This window comes from Chelonoidis abingdonii, chromosome 1 (genome assembly GCF_003597395.2).
Source record: "Chelonoidis abingdonii isolate Lonesome George chromosome 1, CheloAbing_2.0, whole genome shotgun sequence".
Classification (NCBI taxonomy): Eukaryota; Metazoa; Chordata; order Testudines; family Testudinidae; genus Chelonoidis; species Chelonoidis abingdonii.
The window spans coordinates 96547647-96569313 of record NC_133769.1 but is presented as its reverse complement, the minus strand read 5'-3'; the positions used below and the strand labels follow the sequence as shown (position 1 = coordinate 96569313).

The 21667-nt window shown below is 43.7% G+C and overlaps 2 protein-coding genes across 5 annotated transcripts in view; one reads left to right on the top strand and one right to left on the bottom strand.

The window, feature by feature from the left end:
• XRCC6 (X-ray repair cross complementing 6) overlaps positions 1–21667 on the top strand; it is a 55451-nt gene that overhangs the window by 13534 nt on the left and 20250 nt on the right. Inside the window, exons 1-4 of one of the 4 annotated variants that reach the window (XM_032787251.2) lie at positions 15767–15789; positions 17693–17786; positions 18094–18206; positions 19663–19801. In XM_032787251.2, the coding sequence (XP_032643142.1) occupies positions 17708–17786; positions 18094–18206; positions 19663–19801 (331 nt within the window). In that variant the 5' untranslated portion in view covers positions 15767–15789; positions 17693–17707. Of the gene's footprint in view, positions 1–15766; positions 15790–16415; positions 16465–17067; positions 17092–17692; positions 17787–18093; positions 18207–19662; positions 19802–21667 lie in introns of those variants that run through there. The other 3 variants (XM_032787236.1, XM_032787243.2, XM_032787261.2) reach the window with 3 other exon arrangements.
• Positions 253–16164, bottom strand: DESI1 (desumoylating isopeptidase 1). The gene is given in 7 exon segments (XM_032787271.2): positions 253–3406; positions 4897–5019; positions 5840–5949; positions 6717–6786; positions 7855–7876; positions 15716–15923; positions 15926–16164. Coding segments are annotated over 7 exon segments (732 nt in total). The 5' UTR covers positions 16031–16164; the 3' UTR covers positions 253–3312.

Here is a 21667-nt window from a genome sequence, read left to right as displayed (position 1 = left end):
AGATATTAAAGAAAGTAGCCATGATGCAGGAGCAGGGTGTGCATGGAAGCACCATCCCCAAACTTGACGCTGCTTGTGACCAGCTCTACCAGAGTGAGGTAGCCAGTACTCCCTTCAGTATCACCAAATGACATGAGCTGCTAGGGCAGTTTCCAAGCCCACATCTTGATACTGACAGACAGGCCCTGATGGGGCTCTAGTCACTTGCTTCTGTTCAGGAGCTGTGTCAACACATGAAGTAACACAGAACAACATATTATAGTTCTGTTTATTGTAATAGAGACAAAAAACAGAATAAACCAAACACCACTTTCTGCCTAGAGACATCATTATTATAATGTAAAAATGCATCCCCTGTGTCCAGGCATTGTTCAGCAGCACTGAGGGGAACCCCAGAAATACAAGATAGAAAACAGGAGTTGCAGCAAAGGGGTTCTGCTCTCTTCCAAGAGAAAAGGTTCAGTTTTCCTGCCCCTTTGTTAGTCAACTCACTGGAAGTGCTTTACTTACATACATTTATATATTTATTTCTCATTCTATCTTATATACCTATAAATAAGTGTTGGTGGGTGGAATGCTGGGTGTATGCATCTGCAATTTATACATAACCCGTCTGAGGGAGTGGGCTACTACTAAGCCTACAGAGCATCAGGTGGGCTCACTACACAACCATGTTAATTGGTTCGGGCAGAGGGGGCTCACTTTCATGTAATTCGTTTATCAAGGAGCCCAGTGTTAGTGTTGAACTCAGGCCCCTTTCTGGGTCCCCACCCTACAGTGGGACTGTCCCCAGTGCCTGCAAACAGAACCTGCTGCTGAGTAAAATTTTATCCAGTAACTTTTTTTTTAAAAGTAGCAGCACTATCTGTACTGGGATTAATGGGGCGGAGGGACGTCAGATTCCAAAATACATGAGGTGAATCTGTTCCCCTTCTCTCCTCTCTCCCAGAAAAGATGTAAAAGTTTGCTGGGCAGTCAAGTAAGATCCAGGCTCAAGCCTAGTTAGTGGGATACATTGCTAGGGTGTATGCTGGTCTCCGTTTATACAACAGGAGATGAGGAAGGACTGGACAGGAAGACATACAGAGTATAGGAAAGCAGAGGAATGCAAAGACCTGTTTGGTGCTGCTTCTGGAGGAGCCGGGAAAGAAAGGCTCTGAAAACCACTCACTTTAGAACAGTTTCTGCAGACTATGCATTTTCTGGGTTCCGGGAATGTTTGTGCTAACCAGGAGCGGTTTCTAAAGGGCATGTGCTCCCACTGCTTAGGTGTTACCGCACCTGGAGTCCAGATTCATCACAATGAAGGGCTGAGGAAGAGGACTGTTATGTTACAAGGAGAAGATGACACAATGAAACACATTCTGGATTCCACTGACCATTCCCCTGCACCTTGTGTAGTTATATACACATTATCAGTCTGACTTGATAACACATTTTACACGCACTATGTATTTGTGTAAAGGACTACACTACATGCACGGCAACAGCAAACAAACTAAAATCATCCTCTTCCTCCCAAACAGTGTGCACCAATTATAGTTGTCACTGAATAAGTGCAACAGAAATTGCTCTCCAAAGGATATTCTTTTGGAACTGTTATCAAGGGTAGAAGTCTAACAGAGCAAGGACACAACTGCTTTAGGATCTTAGGAAGTGTCCTGTGCACCGGTATGATTAGAGGTTGAGGGAGGTCTGGACTAAGTTTGGAGCAGTTCTTTGCACAAGACGACACTGGGCAAAGGGTTCTGTACATGCAAGGTCCTCCTGTTGGCAGGATCTGGGCCAAGTACTCCCCATTACAGAGTATCAGCAACACTAGTGGCCATGGGGAAGTTCCCACTGTCATGTGACTATTCTTCTTGCATTGTCTCTCCTAAATACAGTTGCTGGAGAATCAATGGGAGGAATATATCTATACCTGAAGGAAAGATAGCACAAAGTACCCCTTCTTTCCTTTCCCTAACCTCCTACCCCCAAGAGAGTTAAATGGAGAGGCCGCAATAATCTTAGATCAGAGGAGGATGCTGTTCTGACCCAACCCTTTGCCTATTGTTCAGCCTTACCCACTTCCAATGATAGGCACGTGTATCCCTTGAAGTGTCCCTGATGCCCCATGGAAAAGTGGAGAAATTCTATTTAGAGATTGTTCTGCTTTTGTCTTGCTCATCCCTCTTCTTTAATTTGGGGAAATTTATATGGAAACCAGATAGCAGCTCCTGCAATGCTTACCCGCTGTTTTCTTCACACATTTAATCAGACTCATCGTGACATCACACTCAATTGCCATGGAAAGGATTATGGTGTCACAGAAGGCTGGGACCTTAGTGCTTATGTTGTGACTGCAAACAGATGCTGCAGAATGTTTGCAAACCTTAGATTAATGTGCAGCTGCCATGTTGTTCTTTCCTCACTGTGCATGCAGCACTGGCTCAACAGGGCAAGAACAGGCCCCATGCAAAGGTAGTCACTCAGTTTCAAGGGGTTCTGCACAGGGGCCTGTGATCTTGCTTGCTATGGGGAGAAGGAAAAGTTTCACTTCATTTTGCTTTTACTTGACCCTTATTTTCCCCTGACTGAAAGGGATACTGATCTTTTGGAGATGTCCTGTCCTCCACCCCTTAATTCCTGGATCTAGCATTATGAGGCTAGTGGTGACACTCTGCTGCAGACACCATCCAATTCATACCTAATGTCACTGAAGACTGTAACACTGAGAAGTTAGCAGGTTTTATTCAGCTAGGACACCTTTCCCCTGAATGTTCTGACTAGACTAGGTTAACTTCTCCACTTGAGCAAACACCACAACATTAATGGAATAGTGAGAAGGTTTTAATATTGGGGGACCCACTGCAGTATTACAAAACTCACTGTATCTTCCTGTTAGACAGCAGCAAATATCCCATAATATGGGCAGTGAAAAAGAAAAAAGATGCAAGTCTGGCAAGGGAATGCTAGGACTCTTAGCCCAGTGCCTTCCCTTGGGTACCCCAAATTGAGTAATGGGCTCTCCAGTCTCCATAGAATCAATTCCCACATCTCCAGCAAGGGGGCTATTTAGAAAGCATCAGTTTTCACAGACAAGACAGGCTTAACAAGTTAGAATAATGCTATTAGAAATTATGGCAATCTTTTTGGTAGCATTGTCCTACATGCAACCTGGTAAGTCATCTCCCTGGGAAATCTGAAAAAACAACTTGTTAGTTCCTTGGAGACGATGCTGATGTGAAATTATAAAATAGAAATCTGGTAGATTTGTGTGTTTTTAAAAAGGAAAAGCCTGGTGAGGCTGGGCGCATCCATCCATTTGTGTTAGCTCTGTCCATTATGTCTGCGGAAGGTATTCCCACCAGGTGGCTGGATCTGGATGGAGTCCAGGAGAGGCCTCAAAGCTTGTCCAAAGGGTCTGAGGTGGCCAGGAAATTTAAAAAAAGAAAACAGGACATTTATAGATCTCAAAGTGATCATGCTACATATATACAAGGATTTCTCATGCACCCTTGAAATACAGCCACCTCTGAAATAGAATGAGATGGCCTTTATAAAAGCAACTTCATAAAATCATGTTCTTCAGTGAGTTACTTTATACGGTTTAATTTAACCAGTTAAATAAAACTTGCTACAGCAGCAACTTTAAATGTTTGTTCAAACTCTAGTTTTCATGAGCCAGTTCCTCGAATCCTAACATAAAGTAGTGTCAAGATAGCTGTACCCTGTCTGATACTAACGTTTAGTAATGTATCTAGTTACCTGAAGTGATCAGAATATGATTTTGCAAAACAGTTTTCCATTAAGTGTCAATCATCATTAAATAGTGGAGTAGTAGCTATCCAATTGAAACTCCTAAGAGAAAGTTAGGGAGGTAGAATGTCAAATTTGAGCTAAATTCAAACTTGGCCAGAAACATAGTGTCTATCATCAGTAACCTTGGAAAAAGGGCCATGGGATCTCTAATGGTCACAAGTGTCCAAACCTTAGTTTAGTATCTCATCTGAAAGATGGCATCTCTGGCAGCAGAACCACCACTAGCACCTCTGTGCAACTCTGGATCAGTATTCACTGAATAATTCCTACTGAGTTTTCCTTGAAGGTCGCCTATTCAAGTATACACTAGATCTGACTTTGCTTAGCTTCATCTTACAGCCCAGTACAGGAGAAATATTTCCACCAACTGACCTTGCGTGTCATAGTCTGGTAGAATGCTGTTTGTGGTAAGAGGAGAACTGGATGGTACAGCTCTCCTTACTGACTCAACTGAAAGTGCATACCAAAGGAGGCTGAGCTAGCCTCTGAGGCAGTGAGATCTACAAATCTCAGTTGTGATGAGAAGGGATGTTATAGAACTTTCACTTATTTCCTCCCTTCTGCATCCTCTCCTCCCATCCAGCCCCTGCTTTTAAGCATCTCAAAAGCAACTTCAAAGCTTTACCTCCATAGGGCAACATGGCAAGCCTCAACACAGTGATGGCCCTCTGGGGCAGGAAAGGTGACTCATTAGCGATGCCACACCCTGCCCTGAGATGAAGACATTGTTTATTTTAATTTCAAAGAAGTACTAGTATCTTTAGCCACTGGCCTTTATACAGCTCTCTGACCTCTTATATGCATCTTGTCACGTGATTAAAAAAAAGCCAGCGGGAGGCAGTTATTTTACATTCATTGATGATAGAAGAAAAGAATCTTCCACCCTTCCCTCATCATGACAGGGCCAGTCATGGTGTGGAGACTGTCATTGCATATAAAGGCCCAAATAAATGAAGTGGCAAACTCTCCCTGATCTCATGAGGTACAGCAGGTACCAGTCCCCACCTAGGGCTTACCAGATGTGGCAGCAAACATCCAGACATCAGCATGAAGAAACATAATACAGATAGAAACAGAGAAGATTGTACTCACGTGGAAAGGACTTCGGACGGAAGGTCAGTGATATAGGAAGGGATTTTTCTTCCTGTCAGGAACTGCGCCACTTCGTTACTAAAGGTGTTGCAGTTATGTTCAAAGAGGTTATAAGACTCTCCTCTGTGCCCAAGAGAGGAGTTCAAACAGAGAAGAGAGAGTCAGCAATAAATACCATAAGAAAAGGAACTCAAATCAATAATCAATTACATCAGCATCATTCATCCTAAAGGACCCTAACCTGATTTAGACAACACACACAAATCCGCTCTCTCTCCAAAAGTCAGCTGAGTTGGGGGTGGAACGTGACAGCCATTCTGCATTACTGACACTACACAACAGAATTCTGGAGGAGAAATGAGTACCAACTTCTTCACTTGAAATTACAGAAAGAATAGTAGATGCAAGTAATTACTGAGGCTGGAGTTTCACTGGGACACTAAGTATTATTGTTAATTGCTTTTGTGAGAAGTGCCCTTTGTTTTCCAATGAATACAGGAGATCAGAATCTTGGTTTTACATATCATCTGAAAGAGGGGACAGTGTTTCAGTACTGGCTCTCATGGTAAAGAGCCCCTATTGAATGAACACTATTTCCTCCATCATGTAGGTCTTCCATAAAGGTCTCTCATCCAATACGTACCAGGCAAAACCCTGTTTGCTGTCAGTATTCAATGTGGGCTCAAGATCCAGTGTTGCAGGCATCCTGACAGAATTCTTTTCCAGCCTTGATCAAGGCCTGGGTCCACCCAAGTGTTATGTAGCTTGCAGTTGATCATGTGCCAGTTCTAGCCCCATTATTACTTAATATTTGGTTAGTACTAAGCAGCATACTAGAGGCAGATGGAGCTTTGTGTTAGTGAGACAGGCCCTGGGACCCCCACTCCAATTTTCCTTTTTTTGGCAAAGAAATGTTAAAAATCAAATAAAAGCTCTAACTCACCGGAACATGGATTCTCCCAGTGAGGACAAGTATTCTAGGAAAATTTCTTCTGTAACTTCCGTGCTCCCCAGGTCTACAACTGAGTCTGGGGGCCCAAGCAACGTCCCTCCCTGTGAAATGCACAAGCAAAAGAAGATGCTAAATGGACAGAATGGATTCTGATGGAGCACTCCAAGGGGTGGAGATTCCTACAGTCCAGAATGCTGCTGACATAAACAAACTATCATGGTTTGCCCAGGAGCAGGGAAAGGGGCTTACAGTATCAGATTCAGAGCAAACTATTCTGTCCTCAGCTCTCCCCAGTTAGAGAATGAGAGGAACAAGACACTTCATGTGGCCTATTTTGCAACTTGCTGCTGCGTTCTCCATGCTGTTCCAGAACTGTGTGGCAGACCTGTGTTTTAAAGTGCTTTCAGAGGGTGAACTTTGGGCTAACTGGAGAGGATATCAAGGTAGTCAATGTGTGTGCATTTTAAATACCATGAATCACCAAGGTCTAACTATAAAAATTCTCCATTTAGTGCCAACCGAGGCAGCCAAGGGGTGGCTGAGCTGCAGGAAGCTTCTTTCTTTTCAGAATGCTGAGCACAGGAAGCCCCATAGTTTGTTTTGAACTCTGGCTGATGTAAACCTTAACTTGTGGCTGGGACCAAACCCATTGTGCAGGGTCCCTTTTCCCCAGCTGACCAGCCATCCTGACCCTTAGCACCTCACCGGGCTGAATCTTGCAATCTCTTAAGACTAAATACACTTGTATACTTTTCCTAAAGGGCAAACACAGGACACTCCTGATAAGAGAAATTAATTATCATCAAGAAACCATATGGGAAGAGAAAAGAGTAGAGCTAGGAAAAAGTCCCAAGAAAGCTGTACTTACAGGTGCACAGCTGGAAATCCCATCACTGCCATAGAAGAACTCATCCTTATGGACAATTATGGAGGTGTGCCTGTTGAGGGAGAGCAAGGAGACATGAAAGGGAAGCCATATGAAAGAGGAGGAGGAAATGTTTAAGCCAGCATGTAAACCACTCATATGAGTGGATGGAAGACAGGCAACATGTACTACAGTTCTAAAGATATTATTGAGGCAAATAACTTAAAGTCAAGAAAAGATTGAGACCTTTCTATGAGTAGGAATGTCGTCTGCTAGGACACTAACCAGAAGAAAAATGGTCAGACTGGTTATCAAGCCTCATGCTACACTGCAGGTGAGAGCAAATGGCTCAGCCAGGATCACCATGATATGTAAGACACCAGAAAAGGTGGGAGAACCACCCTCAACAGCTTTCCTTTTCCAGCTATGTGCACTGAAGGACAAAACTTCTCTCATGGGCAGTTAGAAACCTGGGAAAGTTTGGAGCATGAATTACCCAAGGTCACCATATGGACAATGGCTGGATGATTGGGACTGGAAAAGAGTTGAACAGCGAGTGGGATAGTTGGGTGCGGGAGGACAGGGTGGTTGACTGGTGAGGGAGGATGGAAGACGTTGGCCAAAGGGCCCGTAATCCTGGATGGAGACTCTGGTGAGTTGGGCATGAAGGTGCTTTATCTATTGGAGAACATATTTTTCTAACAAAATGTGCATATAGCTACTAAGTAACCATATGGTGTTATTTTTGTAATATTTGTCTGCAGTTCTCCTGTTTTCACCTGCTCTTGGTGCTCTCATGCTAAGTCATGTCTGCAATCAGAAGCTAAGTTGTTTGGGACAGAGACAGTATCCTGTGTTTGAAAAATGACCAGTACATTTTGGGTGCTACTGCAATAAAATATGTAATAATAAATTATTGTTGGTATTGAGGTCCATTGACAAGAACTGAAAGGAGATTTGCACAGTGCCTAATTCAATGCTATCAATCTTCCTTCTAGTAACTCTAAGAACATTCAGAAAGTACCTCAATCTCTGTTCAGTACCAATGTGTTCCTTCAGATCTAAAATATTTATAATGTCATACTGGAAATGCTACCCAATGTCTAACACACATTTATGCAAGTTAAATCTAGTCACTTACCAGATCCCATCCAGCTGTTTCCCTGTATGTAGAGAGAAGGAGAGAGTCATCGGCAACTTCCTTTACACAGTTCAGTCTACTTGCTGTCACTCACCTATGCATCTCTCACCTATTACATCTTGCCTTAACCCCAAGCTGCACACTTAATGCCAAAGGTGTATCTTTCTAAAACAGTGGTTCTCAACACAGCCTACATGTACCCCTGGGGATACACACAGGTCTTCCAGGGCGTACATCAACTCATCTAGATGTTTGCCTAGTTTTATAACAGGCTACATAAAAAGCACTAGCAAAGTCAGTAAAAGTAAAATTTCATACAGACAATGACTTGTTTATACTGCTCTATATACTATACACGGAAATGTAAGTACAATATTTATATTGCAATTGATTTATTTTATAATTATGTGGTAAAAATGGGAAAGTAAACACTTTTTCAGTAATAGTGTGGCTATGACACTTTTATGTTTGATTTTGTAAGCAAGTAGTTTAAGTGAGGTGAAACTTGGGGATACGCAAGACAAATCAGACTTCTGAAAGGGGTACAGTAGTCTGGAAAGGTTGAGAGCCATTGTTCTAAAGCAGGGATTGGCAACCTCTGGCACGCGGCCCACCAGAGTAAGTCCCCTGGCGGGCCGGGGCTAGTTTGTTTACCTGCCGCACCCACTGGTTTGACCGACTGCAGCTCCCACTGGCCACAGTTCGCCATTTCAGGCCAAAGGGGGCTGCAGGATGTGGCTGCCAGCACATCCCTCATCCTGCACCACTTCCCGCAGCCCCTATTGGCCTGAAACGGCGAACCGCGGCCAGTGGGAACTGCGATCAGCCGAACCTGCAGGTGTGGCAGGTAAACAAACCAGCCTGGCCTGCCAGGGGGCTTACCCTGGCAGGCCGCATGCCAAAGGTTGCCGATCTCTGTTCTAAAGGATCAGGAAAAATAGCTTTTTTTCATTTAGTAATGAACTGAAGCGCTAGTGAATGGTGCCACACTATCTGCACTGGTGACTTAATTTCTTTGTTTACTTGCATAAGGAATTGGTAGTGCTAGACTTCTCTGTCAACATACATTGTCCTAACCCTGAATGGGCCCACTTCTAGGGGGAAGAAGAGAGCACCATTTCAGTGGCCCAGTCAGTGCTTGGCCTCTAAGCTTAACAACAAAGGTGCTCAGTCAGTACCAGGTATACTACTAATACCAATTTCACATAGTCCATTATACAGCCATCATATAATAATGAATTTCCTTTTCAGTCACTACTGATAAACAACCAGATTGGAACTGGTGACCTAGAAGTGAAGGCTCTGTAGCTCATTCTCAGTATCTCTTCTTAAAAATAAAGCATGGGGCTGAAATTTAAATAGGCTTTAAAATTATAACCTACCAAATCTGTTGTTTTTAATTTACCACCTTATCCATTTTGTGACTTCAGCCAGCAGCAACAGTTAAAGACTTGTTGCAAAGATCACTGAATTCAAAAGATGAAATGAAAAAAGCTACTTTGGTTTCAGCTTATTTAGAAACATGGAAATCTGCCTCATGACACTAAACTAATTAGGAAGTGACTAAAAAAACAATACATGGAAATTGACTTGAATCCGTGTAAGAGGAATTGGAGAATGGACAATGGAGAATTATACTTACAGTGTCTATTCTCATGTGTTTGTACATCACCTAACATAACTGGACCCCTGTATGCAGTATTAGAATATAAATAATAATTTATTTGAAAGAGAACCCAATAGTGTCTCCCTTGCAAAGATAACCTGTAAGGCTTTTTAAAAACAGGATTAGGGTAGATTAAAAAGTTTCAAATATTTACATCTTGAAACTAAATGTGAAAATAGCTTCCTCCTTCATTCATGACGTCAAGAATATAGTTCAGAATTCAGTGTTTTTTCCGGCAACAGGTGCTGACTCTGTCTAAGCAGTACAGATAAAATAAACTTCAGCTGCTAGTTTAGAGAGACAAAATCCTGGCAGGAGGTTGGAGAGGAAGGAACTAGTTTTCTAAAATTTGATTTTCTATGGTAATTCTCTCTAAAAATATATTCTATTAAATAGGGAGGATGTCAAGATAAATTGTGTTTTAAAGCATTCCTTTACATGTGCGAACGCCTAAGATTCCTAAATTGGAAATATTTTTCAAATCAAGGTCTCTTCACTATTTCTGCTGTTAGTTCTTGTACTTCATTCATCATAGACAGTGAAGATCTACTGGACAGTTCCACTTACTGATTATAATTTGTTAGTAAAGAGAAGTTGTGCTTGGATTCCCAATACTGTAGGGGAATATCAACACAAGATCAAGACATTTTAAGTTGCTTTTTACAAAATTTACTAAAATTTAGGACTAAGGTATTTGATAGCCTTTAGGCCTTGATTCATCAAGATACTTAAGCATATGCATATCTTTAAGCACGCAAGTAGTCCCATTAATCACATATTTATATATTTTGCTGAATCGGAGCATAAGAGATTTGGGAGCATACACAGGGTTTTCTTTGTTACTTTAATTTTTTTAAAAGATTTCTATTTCAAATAGTTATCTTGCCAACCTAAACACTATTTATGGGGGCAAGAAAATAGGTTAAAGCTCATGAGAAACAATTCCACTGCCCCCCAATTAATTGTGGGAATTTGAAGAATTACTAGACTTTAATTACTTGTTCTGTGACTAAGTTAGGACACAGGTTCATAGTTAGGATACAAGGTCACTTTCAGACTAGAAACTGAACCTGTATAATTTTAGAATCCAATCAAACCAGATTACTTCTATGCCTGGGTTTATCCAGAAGGCCACATAGTGGGAAGATTAGATGGCTGTGAATCATCCATCTTGTTAGCACAGTTAATTTATTAATCTAGAGAGTTAGGGGATGGAGTGTATGCATGTGCAGGTTTTTAATCACAAATAAAAGTGGAGTTTGTAGATGGACCGGGATTAATCAAATCCAAGAACAGTGTACTAGTGATGCATGAAGGGATTATATAAAGGAGACAGCTACTACTCAGAATACCAAATACACTGACCGGGATGCAAAACTGGTGCCTACACTGGCACAAAAGTGAGAGCAACACCTGTTCCCTCAGCTGGGTAGCAGGGAAATAAGGTGATATTAAATTTAGCATTTTTAATCGCTTAGGATGCCACCTCATTTCTGAAAGAATATTGCCTTATTTTGTTGGCACTGTGCTGCAGTTTCACTGAGTCTGCATCTGAATCTCATTCCCAGAGGTGGCTGGGAGTGTGCAGAGATAGGGTGTATGGTGGAAAGGTAGAGTATTTCATTTTCAACCAATCCTCTTTAGCAGATGCTTTGGGGCAAAGCTGATTCAGTCTTCTCTGGAACCATCCTGTTCTCTCATTTAAATCATGAGGCGCTGGATGAGGGATAGAGGGAAAAAAGCAGGCGATAATTCAAGTAACAGTTATCTCCTGCTCTCGGAGTCTTTATGGGCTACTGGGGTGGGAAGGATGGTAGTGCTGGTTGAATATTCCATCAAGAACTGTCCTAATAAATATATTCCTAATTGATTGACTGATTTGGACAGTGGTGCGTACATTAATCCTCACCATGAATCTCTCTTAATATTAGGGTAGCTTGTCCATAATCAGCTTCCAGTTCTCGTTTGCCCCCACCCCCTCCTGGAAGAATAAGACCAAACATCCTAAGAATGGAACTTCCACTGCTTTCCCATTGGTGAATACACCTCTACTCCGATATAACACAAATTTGGATATAAAGAAGTGCTTGGGGGGGCGGGGCTGCGCACTCCAGTGGATCAAAGCAAGTTCAGTATAACACGGTTTCACATATAACACAGTAAGATTTTTTGGCTCCCAAGGACAGAATTATATTGAGGTAGAGGTGTATTTATTATTTTACTGTTTTAAAACTAGTTTAGTTGGACATGCTAAAGTAGTCAGAGCACATCCCAAAGGCTGAAAGGTTGAACAAGTTAAATAAATACCACTGCAGTTTTGGATTACGCATATGACATCACAGACAAGAAAGGTGATAATCCCTAGATGCAGTAGAGACTACAGTAGTCAGTAGTGCCTACCTCAATATCAGAAAGTTGTCTGGTAGATTGGAAGGAAATTCACAGAAGAGTAACACCAGAAAATAGATAAGGGGGATGGAAAGAAAACTATATGTGGCCAAAGGACATGATTAAGTCACTATAACATCTGTTTCGACAATGCTATAGAAATCTAGACTTGTCCAAGTTCAGCATTCAGCTACTGTGGTGATGATAGTTGTAAAGTTAGCTTATAGAACTTTCTACAAGTATCTGAAGGAGAGGACTGATCCCTAAGCTTCATACTGACACATTTTAACACAATACCCATTACTACTTCAGGATTCCTCTAGCCTATCTGAAATTGGGAGGCAATTATGCCTTTGCTGTGGTGGGTCCTATGATGTGGAAACTGCTTCCCTTTGATACACATCTCATTCCATTCTCCCCTCCTCTAAAATACCTCAAGACTCTTTTGGTCCTATATTTGTCACCTTCCTTTCCAATCTTTATTTTAAATGCATTTGTATTTTAAGAAGGTGGCATTATGAGGAATTATCACACTAAAGAAAGAGTCACATTGTTAGAGCTAAACTGAGTAAAGCCAAGAAGATGATGCTGTAAAGGAGTAATCCTAGACTGGCTAGGGATGATGAGGGTTTAGAACTAAATAATCTAATACATTATTTCCCTGTCTAATTTTTGTATTCCATGAAGCTCAAGAGTCCCACATCTGAACTGCTCTCGGCTCCAAAAGGAACAAGCTATTTGCTGCATGAGATCCTCATATAAAGCCAATCTATAGAGTAGTGCCAAACAACTTTTGTGGTCACTTAAAAGGGAATGAGACGTATTTGGGGAAAGAAGGTACTTTTCCCATCTACCTACTTTGGGGAGATCTGTGGAAAACCACTGAGGTCAGATATGGCAATGGAGAGCCCACACTAGAGATTTACTATCACACAAAGAATAAAAACCAAGATCTATCTTTAGGACAATCCAATCACCAAATTCGTATGATCCCAAATATTCTGAAGTTTGCCTTGTCACTGTGACAAAGCAAGCCTAGTGGTCATTATTCCAGGAACTCATGACAAGTTGCCCAATCTCAGCTGGTTATTAACCATCACTAGCAATCAGTATTTCCCACACAACTGTGGACTCTGATCCAATTTGTAATTTTCTCTTTCTTTCTGCAGACTCCTATAAACTGTTTTTCAAGTACATTATTTTGCAATTATTGGGTATTGTAAAAATCATAGCATACTTATTATCATTCAGAAAAAAAGTAAATAAAGAATAAGTGCTAAATGTATCATTCAGGAACTCATAAAGCAGCAAAATACTAAGACTTGAATCTTATGTCATACCAGAACTAGAATGCTTTGGTTTGGTCTGCATATGAATTTGCATTGTAATAACAAAAGATGTGAATGAACATTAGTTTAGTTTTCAGTACACACCTGTGGATGGACACTTATTCCAGAAGAAGCATGGCTAAAGCTGATTTAGTTAAACTTTCTCACATTTAGTTAAATAACTGCAAATTTGTTTGTAAACCAGGCTTTAGAGTCATACTGATATCCCCCCTCAAGCCCAAAATAAAATTTAGTCACTAAAACTATTACAAGAGAAAGTTACACCCTTGTCAGTACAATGGAAAAGAGCCTGAAGGGAGAAATAAGTTTGTGCAATTATTTTGAAATTTTCCAGCAGGGGGTGGGATAGAGGAATGCACACCTCTCAAAGATGCTACTTCTGTCTATCTGTCATACACAGAATTAATCGCTTTGGGTCTCAACAGGAATGTTTTCTTCTCAAACTCACAAACTGACTGTTAACATATATGGGCCTTTATGCTGAGTATAATTCAGGCTTTCATTTTTATTTTTAAAAAGCCACAGGAAAGCACAACATCTTTCTCTCAGGACAGGCAGATGAAGTTACTGCCAGCAGTTCACAGTCCATAGGGCCATCTACTCAGGTACTAAGGTGGCTGGGAAGGTTGATATATACTGTTAGTCTGACATGGGGCAGACAGGTACAGATCTTCCTCTTCCTACAAGGCCACTTCACACTTCAGAAACCATACACAAGAGACACAGTTCCTCAAAGTCATCAAACTTTTGATCAGTCAGTTGACAAAGGACAAGTTCTTGGAAAGAGAGTTGACAGTGATATGCATAAACTATTGTAGCCAGATTGATAGGATACATGGCCTAGTATCCATCACAGACAGTCAAGGGTGTATGGCCTTATCACGAGTCACAGTACAGCATCAACCTATTAGAGATGAGTGACATTGCAATGAGTGAAATGCTTTGTCCTCATTCAGTCTCTCTCATAAGGAAAGTCATTATGGTCAAGAACCAGTTTTCCACTCATACCTAGGGGAGACTGAAATGATCTCCTATAGCCCCATTTAAAAAAAAAACACAATTTCAGACAAAGGAATAAAACACAATCCCCCTTCACACAGGGCTATGACACCTGACAGATCTTATCCAGCTGTATTGTATAGGGTCCTAAAATAGATTGCTACCAGGATAGAAAGTCAATATACTTCAAAGTTCTGTCTCATGGTCAACAAGTACTTTTGCAACCTCAAAGTACGTGGAAATTTCAGAGAGGAAACTACTAAAGACAGCATCAGTTCCATAATCCCAACCAATGTTCAGTTCCTTCCTGGTACCAGATACCCACCCTGTACATCTTTTCAAACCCTTCCAGGAAATCCTTTTTGGCCCTCAAAATAATTTGTCTAATTACCAGTGCCTAAAACAGAGAAATTTCTTAGTGGAGAGCTCATGTAATAGATCTACCATTTGGCATATTCCACAAGGACAAAGTAATCCGCATAACAGTCAATCTTAAAACTGAAGATAAAATATGTGTGGAAATACCAGAATGTAAGAAATAATTACTTTTACTAATACCCCTAAATCCACCATACCCAGAAGAAAGTAGTGATTGTTCATCTTGGGTGTCAGCAAGGTGGTTACAAGCTATCTGATCCAGGACAAAATCCTTCCAAAAGTTTGACCTCACTCATCAGCCAAGTTATGATTAAATCTGTCATATTAAAGTTGGTAATAGAGCATTTCAAACAATTAGCAAAGGGCCTGCACCTCCTTTACTCATAAAGTTCACCCATTAAGATCCTGGAGAGAAAGATCTAATATCTCTTGTGAGTGAGTGGTAATAAATTCATACACTTCCAGGAATTGCTCTTTAGACGCACAAGTGTCACATAGTGTAGCATTTGACACTGGACTGCTGCCCATGGTAGCATTCAGTACTTCTACCACAGATCTTTATAAACTGCTTGAAACAGGTATCTATTTTAGCATATTCCAAAACAGGATCAGTCCCACCCTAATGTGATTTTATCACCAGTGTTGCACTCATCTGTGAACCGTACTGTACCGTGTAAAACGGAAAAGTGTATCCATGCTGCCTTGAAAAATCTCTTTTCTCTTAGATAAAGGGCCACAGCTCCACTTCACCACGGTACAGTCATTGCGAAGGAGCCTTTGTCCCCTCGGGGCGCAGGGTGTGTTTGCTGGGGGGGCTCTGCAGTTGCCAGCACTCTGGCGGGACACAGGTTACTTTGCACCTTGGGAAGCCGCCCCAGCGTCGGACTCCCAGAAGTGACTTGCCTCCAGGGCAGCAAAGGGGGGAGACCAAAGGGCCGCCGGGGGCAGGATCCGGGACAACCTTCCGCACAACGGCCCGGCCTAGCGCTCCCCCCATCCCACGGCCTCGCAGGCCCCGCCCCGTCCCGTCCCAACGCTCCTCACCCCGCCGACCCTGCCCCGGGCCAGCCCCCGGCCTTACCCAGCATGAGGGGGCTGAGGCGCCGGGCCATGCCCTTGGACAGGTCGTAGACATAGAGCTTCACCGCGTGCAGGGTGGGCGGCGGCTCCATGGGGGGCCGGGGGGGCGGGGGAGAAGGGCCCTGAGAGGGACTAGGAGGCTCTTTGACCCGGGGGACGGCAGGCTGGCGGGCGGGTGCCGGCCGAGCGGAGGGGGAGGGAAAGCCCGGGCCGGCCCCGCTACTTCTGGGTCCACAGCAGCGGCGGCGGCACCAACTGTGAGGTGACAGAGGAGGCGGAATGGGGAATGCTCCCTCTGCGCATGCGCCACAGCCATAGCCCGGCCGGGCGGCTTGTCACTGCTCCGCTCTGGAACCCGGCGCCGCCGCTAAGGCGGAGCTACAAGTAGGGCGGGGTGGGGCTATGCCGTTAGGATGCGTGGCTTTTGCTGGTGGGAGGGGCTATTCCATGAGGAGGGAGTACATGAGGTAAGCGAGGACTCCGTCTTGTGGGCGGGGTTAAGGATGGGTCCCGCTATTGGCTGGAACGCGGTGATGCCCTGTGGCTCTTTCTGAGCAACGAGTGGGCGGGGCTGTAACCTGGAGCTGAGCGGCCGGCTCGAGAGAGGCGGTAGAATGTAAGGGGCGTGGCTTCCTCGCCAGCCATCGCGTGGGGGCGTGGTTTCCCTCGGGCCACACCCACTTTCGCAGGATTGGGTGGGATTGGTTCCGGGGTGGGATTTCCGGTTTCGGTGAGTTGCTACGGGCTCAGGTAATGGCGGGAGTTGCTCCTTCGCGCGGAGCCGAGCTGCCTTAGGGGCTGTTGGGGCCACGCCTCGCTCTCTACCGATCCCCCCACTTAGGGGGCTGCCGGCCCGCCACCCAGTGCCCATGAATTACTCCCTATCTCTCCCTCCCCCGGCCTCCCATTGGCAGGGAGGTGCTGAGCTATGGCTGATGGGCAGCTCGGGGCTCGCGACTTGCTTTGTTGCGGCGCCCCACGTGAGGGCGCGAGACGCTCGCGGCGGGCTGGAAACCAGCCCGAGGGGGCGTGTCCCGTTCGCTTCCACTGGCACGAGGCTAACCGGGGGGGGCGGGGGTAGCAGCATTCCAGCCAGGTCGTTATCCAGCCAGCGCTGCTTCGCGCGCCCTCTCCTGCTGGCTGCCGGGACGTGGGGCGCGTGGCCCAGCTCCCCTCCCCCTCGCGGCCCGGGTTTCTCCAACTGCTCCTGGCGTGGACAGCGGCTCTGGGAGCCCGCGCGCAGCCTGCAGGCCGCGTCCCGCTCAACCCGCTGTTGGCTTCGGCCATCGCTTTCCTGGCAGTAATGTTCGGGGGCGTCTCTCTCTGGTGGGTTAGGCTGTGGTTGCGCTGCTGGGGCGTAGGCGCTTCCCACATAAGGTGACCGGACACCAAGTGTGAAATATTGGGCTGGGGGTCTGGGGCAATAGGTGCCTATACAAGACAAAGCCCCAAATAGCGGAACATCTGGTCCACACTCCAAAATTAAGTCGACCTAAGTTAAGTCACGGTATACCCACTGCAGTAATTACTCCAGGGGTTCGTGTCTGTGCTACGCCGCCTCTGTTGGTGGTGCGCTTCCACTGACTTCACAGTGCCCCACACGGGCCTGACACCCATGTCTACGCTGTCACCCTAACTATATTGACAGCACTATGCTTGTCGCGGAGTTATTAGGTTGGTATAATGGGCGAGTTACATTGATGGGAGCGGTGTTGTGTATACAGTTAGGTTGACGTAAGCTGCCTAAGTCTGTAGTGTAGCTCAAGCCTTAGCTATATCTGGAATGGGGGTTAGGCCTCCCTAACTACCGTGCTTGGGACATTACATTTTCCCCAGCAGTGTAGCTAGGTTGATCTAATTTGTAAGTTGGACCAGACCTTAGCAACAGAAAAGAAGTGCCCAAACCATGTGACCAGTTATTTGGAGGGTCTTCAGACTGAAGATCAGTTCAAACGCCTGTCTCATCTGCTCTTTTTAGCAAACAGTGGCAGCCATGTCAGAGTGGATGTCTTACTACAAAAATGAGGAGGATGAGGAAGAGGAAGAATATCCTGAAGAAGTTGAAACTGGTGGTAAGAAGTTGACCTTTAACCAAAAAGTGTTCTGTGAATGTGATCCCGAGTGCCTGCTTTCTTCCCCTTAGCATGGGGTCTTCTGCTCCAGACATATTTCTGAGGATCTCCTTAGGTTCTTTTATTTTTGTTCTTTCAAGGCTCTGTATTGTGAATAATCTCCTGTGGATGCATTTTGGCTACTCAAGTCACTCCCTACATTTGCTTATATTACAAAGCACAAATAACATGGGTGGGTGCATTAAGTGGGGGAAAAAAGATACAGCCATTTGTAAGACTATAATTCTTTTTCCCCCCCTCCCCCTAGGGGAATATAAATATGCAGGTCGAGACAGCCTGATTTTTTTAGTTGATGCTTCCAAGGACATGTTTGAATATTATGATGATGATGAGTGGACTCCTTTTGATATGACAATTCAGGTAAGATCATGTGTTAGAGATTAATTATGATCTATCTTGTACACTGAAAGATCTCAACATGCTTCATGAGTTGCCTATATACAGATTTCTTATCCTCTATAATATAGCTAATGTAGGTAGTTGACTCCCTTATCTAATTATGTATTTCTCATCGCCATGATATCAGAGCACTATATCTCTGGTGTGAAAATCAGAAATCATTCTGCAGCATCAGCAGTGGTTGTGGACTGGAGAGGTCTGATCTGTAGTAGTGAAGTAAAATGTTAACCGGTTAACTGGTAATCATTAGTCTTAGCCCTAACTAGGGCAGTCCTTTAATCAGTTAACCATTTAAACAATTAAAAAATATTTAGTTTAAATGGTTAACTTTTTAAACGATATTTGCATCCCTAATCTATAGTCAAACCCAGAAATCTTGGTGGTGATTATTGTTGTCAGTAGCTACCAGTATGGTGCTCTGCTGTTGTTTGATGATCATAACAGTCGGCCTGCCTGTGTGTTCCCTCTGTGTGCTGCCCCAGTTCTGCGTAGATAGCTGGCACAGCAAACCCCAAGAGAACCCCCAAAGACCACAGACTCTAGTAAGGTATGAAGGAACCCGAGCTAGGTTTATTATCAAACGAAGCACAGTAATAATTTCCCGTAGACTTTACAATATATACTACGAATTTGTGCCCCCTGTCAATAGACTGGCTCAGTCAGTGGTGGGACTTTCCACTGCCCCGTAGGCCAGACAAAGATGTGCACTCCGGGACCTACTTTTGTACAGTTATAGGACAGATTACTTGTCCCTACTGATGTATTGAAGTACAGCCCCTTGGCTCATTAGGGTGCTGTCTCCTCCTTTGATCATGTTGTTTCAAACAGATCTATCCATCATGCTGTCCTTTTGACCTTGTCTTTAAGAGGCACCGGCCTGTTCCTTGTTATCTCTGTGGAGTGTTCTGGTGCCAAGATGGCACAAGTTCCTCTTACTAGCACTTATGTGTGGATGCACCTGCTTCTAGCAACCCTCTTCTCGCCAACTTCTGTGAGTGGGGCCTGCCTCTGGCTCACAGCCCAGCTCTTGCTTAGCAATGCCTGGAAGTACTTTGGTTCAGGCTTCAGGCCTCAGACTGGACCTCTGACACAAGAGTTTATGTTTCAGGGCCTCATCTTATTACAATTGTGTTTACAAAATGAGGAATACATTTGTATTATAGAGTAGTATCTCTAGGAAGTGTTTCTCTTGTCTTCTTCTGTAGAAAATGTGTTATAATGAAAAGTGCTTAATGTTCAAATGTAATCATAAACATCTTGTACCTAACTTGTTATGAAATGTGGCTCAAAACATTGTGGGAGCCCTTGGCATTGCCATTATGAAGGGCAGTTTGCCAAAGGTAGAACTCTAGCACCATTTTTTTTCAGCTAACTTTCTCCCTCCTTTTTCCCTGATTCTGCTGTTTTCTCTTTCCAGTGCATCCGGAGTGTGTACACCAACAAGATCATTAGTAGTGACAGGGACCTCTTGAGTGTTGTGTTTTATGGCACTGAGAAACACAAGAATTCTGTGGATTTCAAACATGTGTATGTTCTTCAGGAGCTGGACAATCCAGGTAAGAGATAATAGGCATATAAGGCTTAAGAGGAAATGGGGAAGTTTGTACAATGCTTTTAACACCTTTTGTCCCCTTTGGAGAGAGAAGCCTGTTACTGTAGCATTTTAATTTGTTTTTTTGTCCTGGGATTTTTGATAGGTGTAGCAACTTCCCTGCTTAGTTTCCTTATTGAATCAGGTAAAGAACACACACTATCAGTGTTTTATTTCCTTTGTGTGGGGCTCCATATCTTTCTGTACTTTAACACAAGGCCCCGCTTTATGGCCACTGCCCCCTTTGATTAAAGAGGTCTTCTAGCACATACATGGTACATTTAGCAGTACAGCAGGAGTCTGACGGGCTTTCAAGAGAGTCTCATCCAGACTCTTGAAAGCTTGTTAGGCACCTGCTGTACTGTTGAATTTACCATGTATGTGCTAGAAGTCCTCTTTAATCAAAGGGGGCAATGGCCATAAAATGAGGCCTTGTGTTAAAGTACAGAAAGATATGGAACCTCACACATAAAGGAAATAAAACTCTGATTTGCAATACGAAATGGACAGGATGACCTGCTAACGGTATTCTGTCTCAGACGTCCATAATAATAATGTTCGCAGCACAGTAACTCTGGTTGAGAACCAACAGTAGGAGTAAGGTTACTGTGATAAAGTGTAGGAAGCAGAGTGAGATGTGGGATGCTCTGGAGAAAGAGACGGATAAGATAATATTGTAATTTCCTTGTTTGAGGAAAGGGCAGGAAATAGAAAGTGAGTGCTTCCAGCCAGAGTGACGTTAATGGAACCAAGCGCTCATATCTTCATGGCAAAGTGGCATTTTATCTAAAAGCTATTGCTTTGTACCTAGTGGGAATATTCAATAAATAGAAGTGGGAGAACAAGCAGGTGTTTCTCCAAAGGACTTGAACTGTTAACTTTTCTTTCTCATTGAGACTTCTTAGCCTTCATGCATATGTACTTTTAGGAGAATGGGATGTTGTATGGAGAAAGAAGGCCAGCTCTGTTTTAGCTACTGTATTGGCAGGATAGGAGTGTGTCTGAAATCTGATTCCCAAACTGCTTCTTGGCAGCACATCTTATAAGCAAAGTGCATCATGGTGGAAGTTCTGCCTATCAACCTCTAATATATCACACCTCCAGAACCGGAGGGGGCTATTGTTCTCTTAGCCCAAAGGTGCAGGTGAAAGGTGTGGGCCGTTAATGGGGGAAAAGAATTGGGGAAAGACTCCTGCCTGCTGGAGGATACAGTGTACCCTGGATGGGGAAGGGTTTATGTAATCTAGTTCTTATATAGCATCTTCTCTCAGAACACTAATTCTAAAACTGTATGCAGTTAGTTAATTAACAGATGGGGTAGGAAATTAGTGAATAGGATCCCTTTTCAGGTGAGATCTTAAGAGATGGAGAATCCAGTGAGGCAGCAAGATAGAAAAAGCTGATCAAATAGCAGTGGTTGCAGAGTAAAAGGTTCTTCCACTATCACTGGCAAGATTTTGAAGAGAGAGAGAAGCTGGCACTGGACAAGCAGAAGGGGAGCCATTGGTCAACTTGCTCAAGTCCATAGTTTGAAAAATGAGGATGATTATCGATGGGTCCATACACCTAAGGATGTGTGTACACAACAAGTCGGAGGTGTAATTCCCAGCACAGATAGACGTATATGTGCCAGCTGTGCTTGACTTAATACCTAAAAATAGCAGTATGTCTGAAGCAGCTTGGGCTAGCTACATGGCTAACTGCCCATTTACAATCCCACTCGATCCCCTCATATGTACACGAGTGGCTATCCCAAGCCACTGCCTGTGCTGCTGTGGCCACACTGCTATTTTTAGGCACTAACTTCAGCAGAGCTAACATGTATATGTCT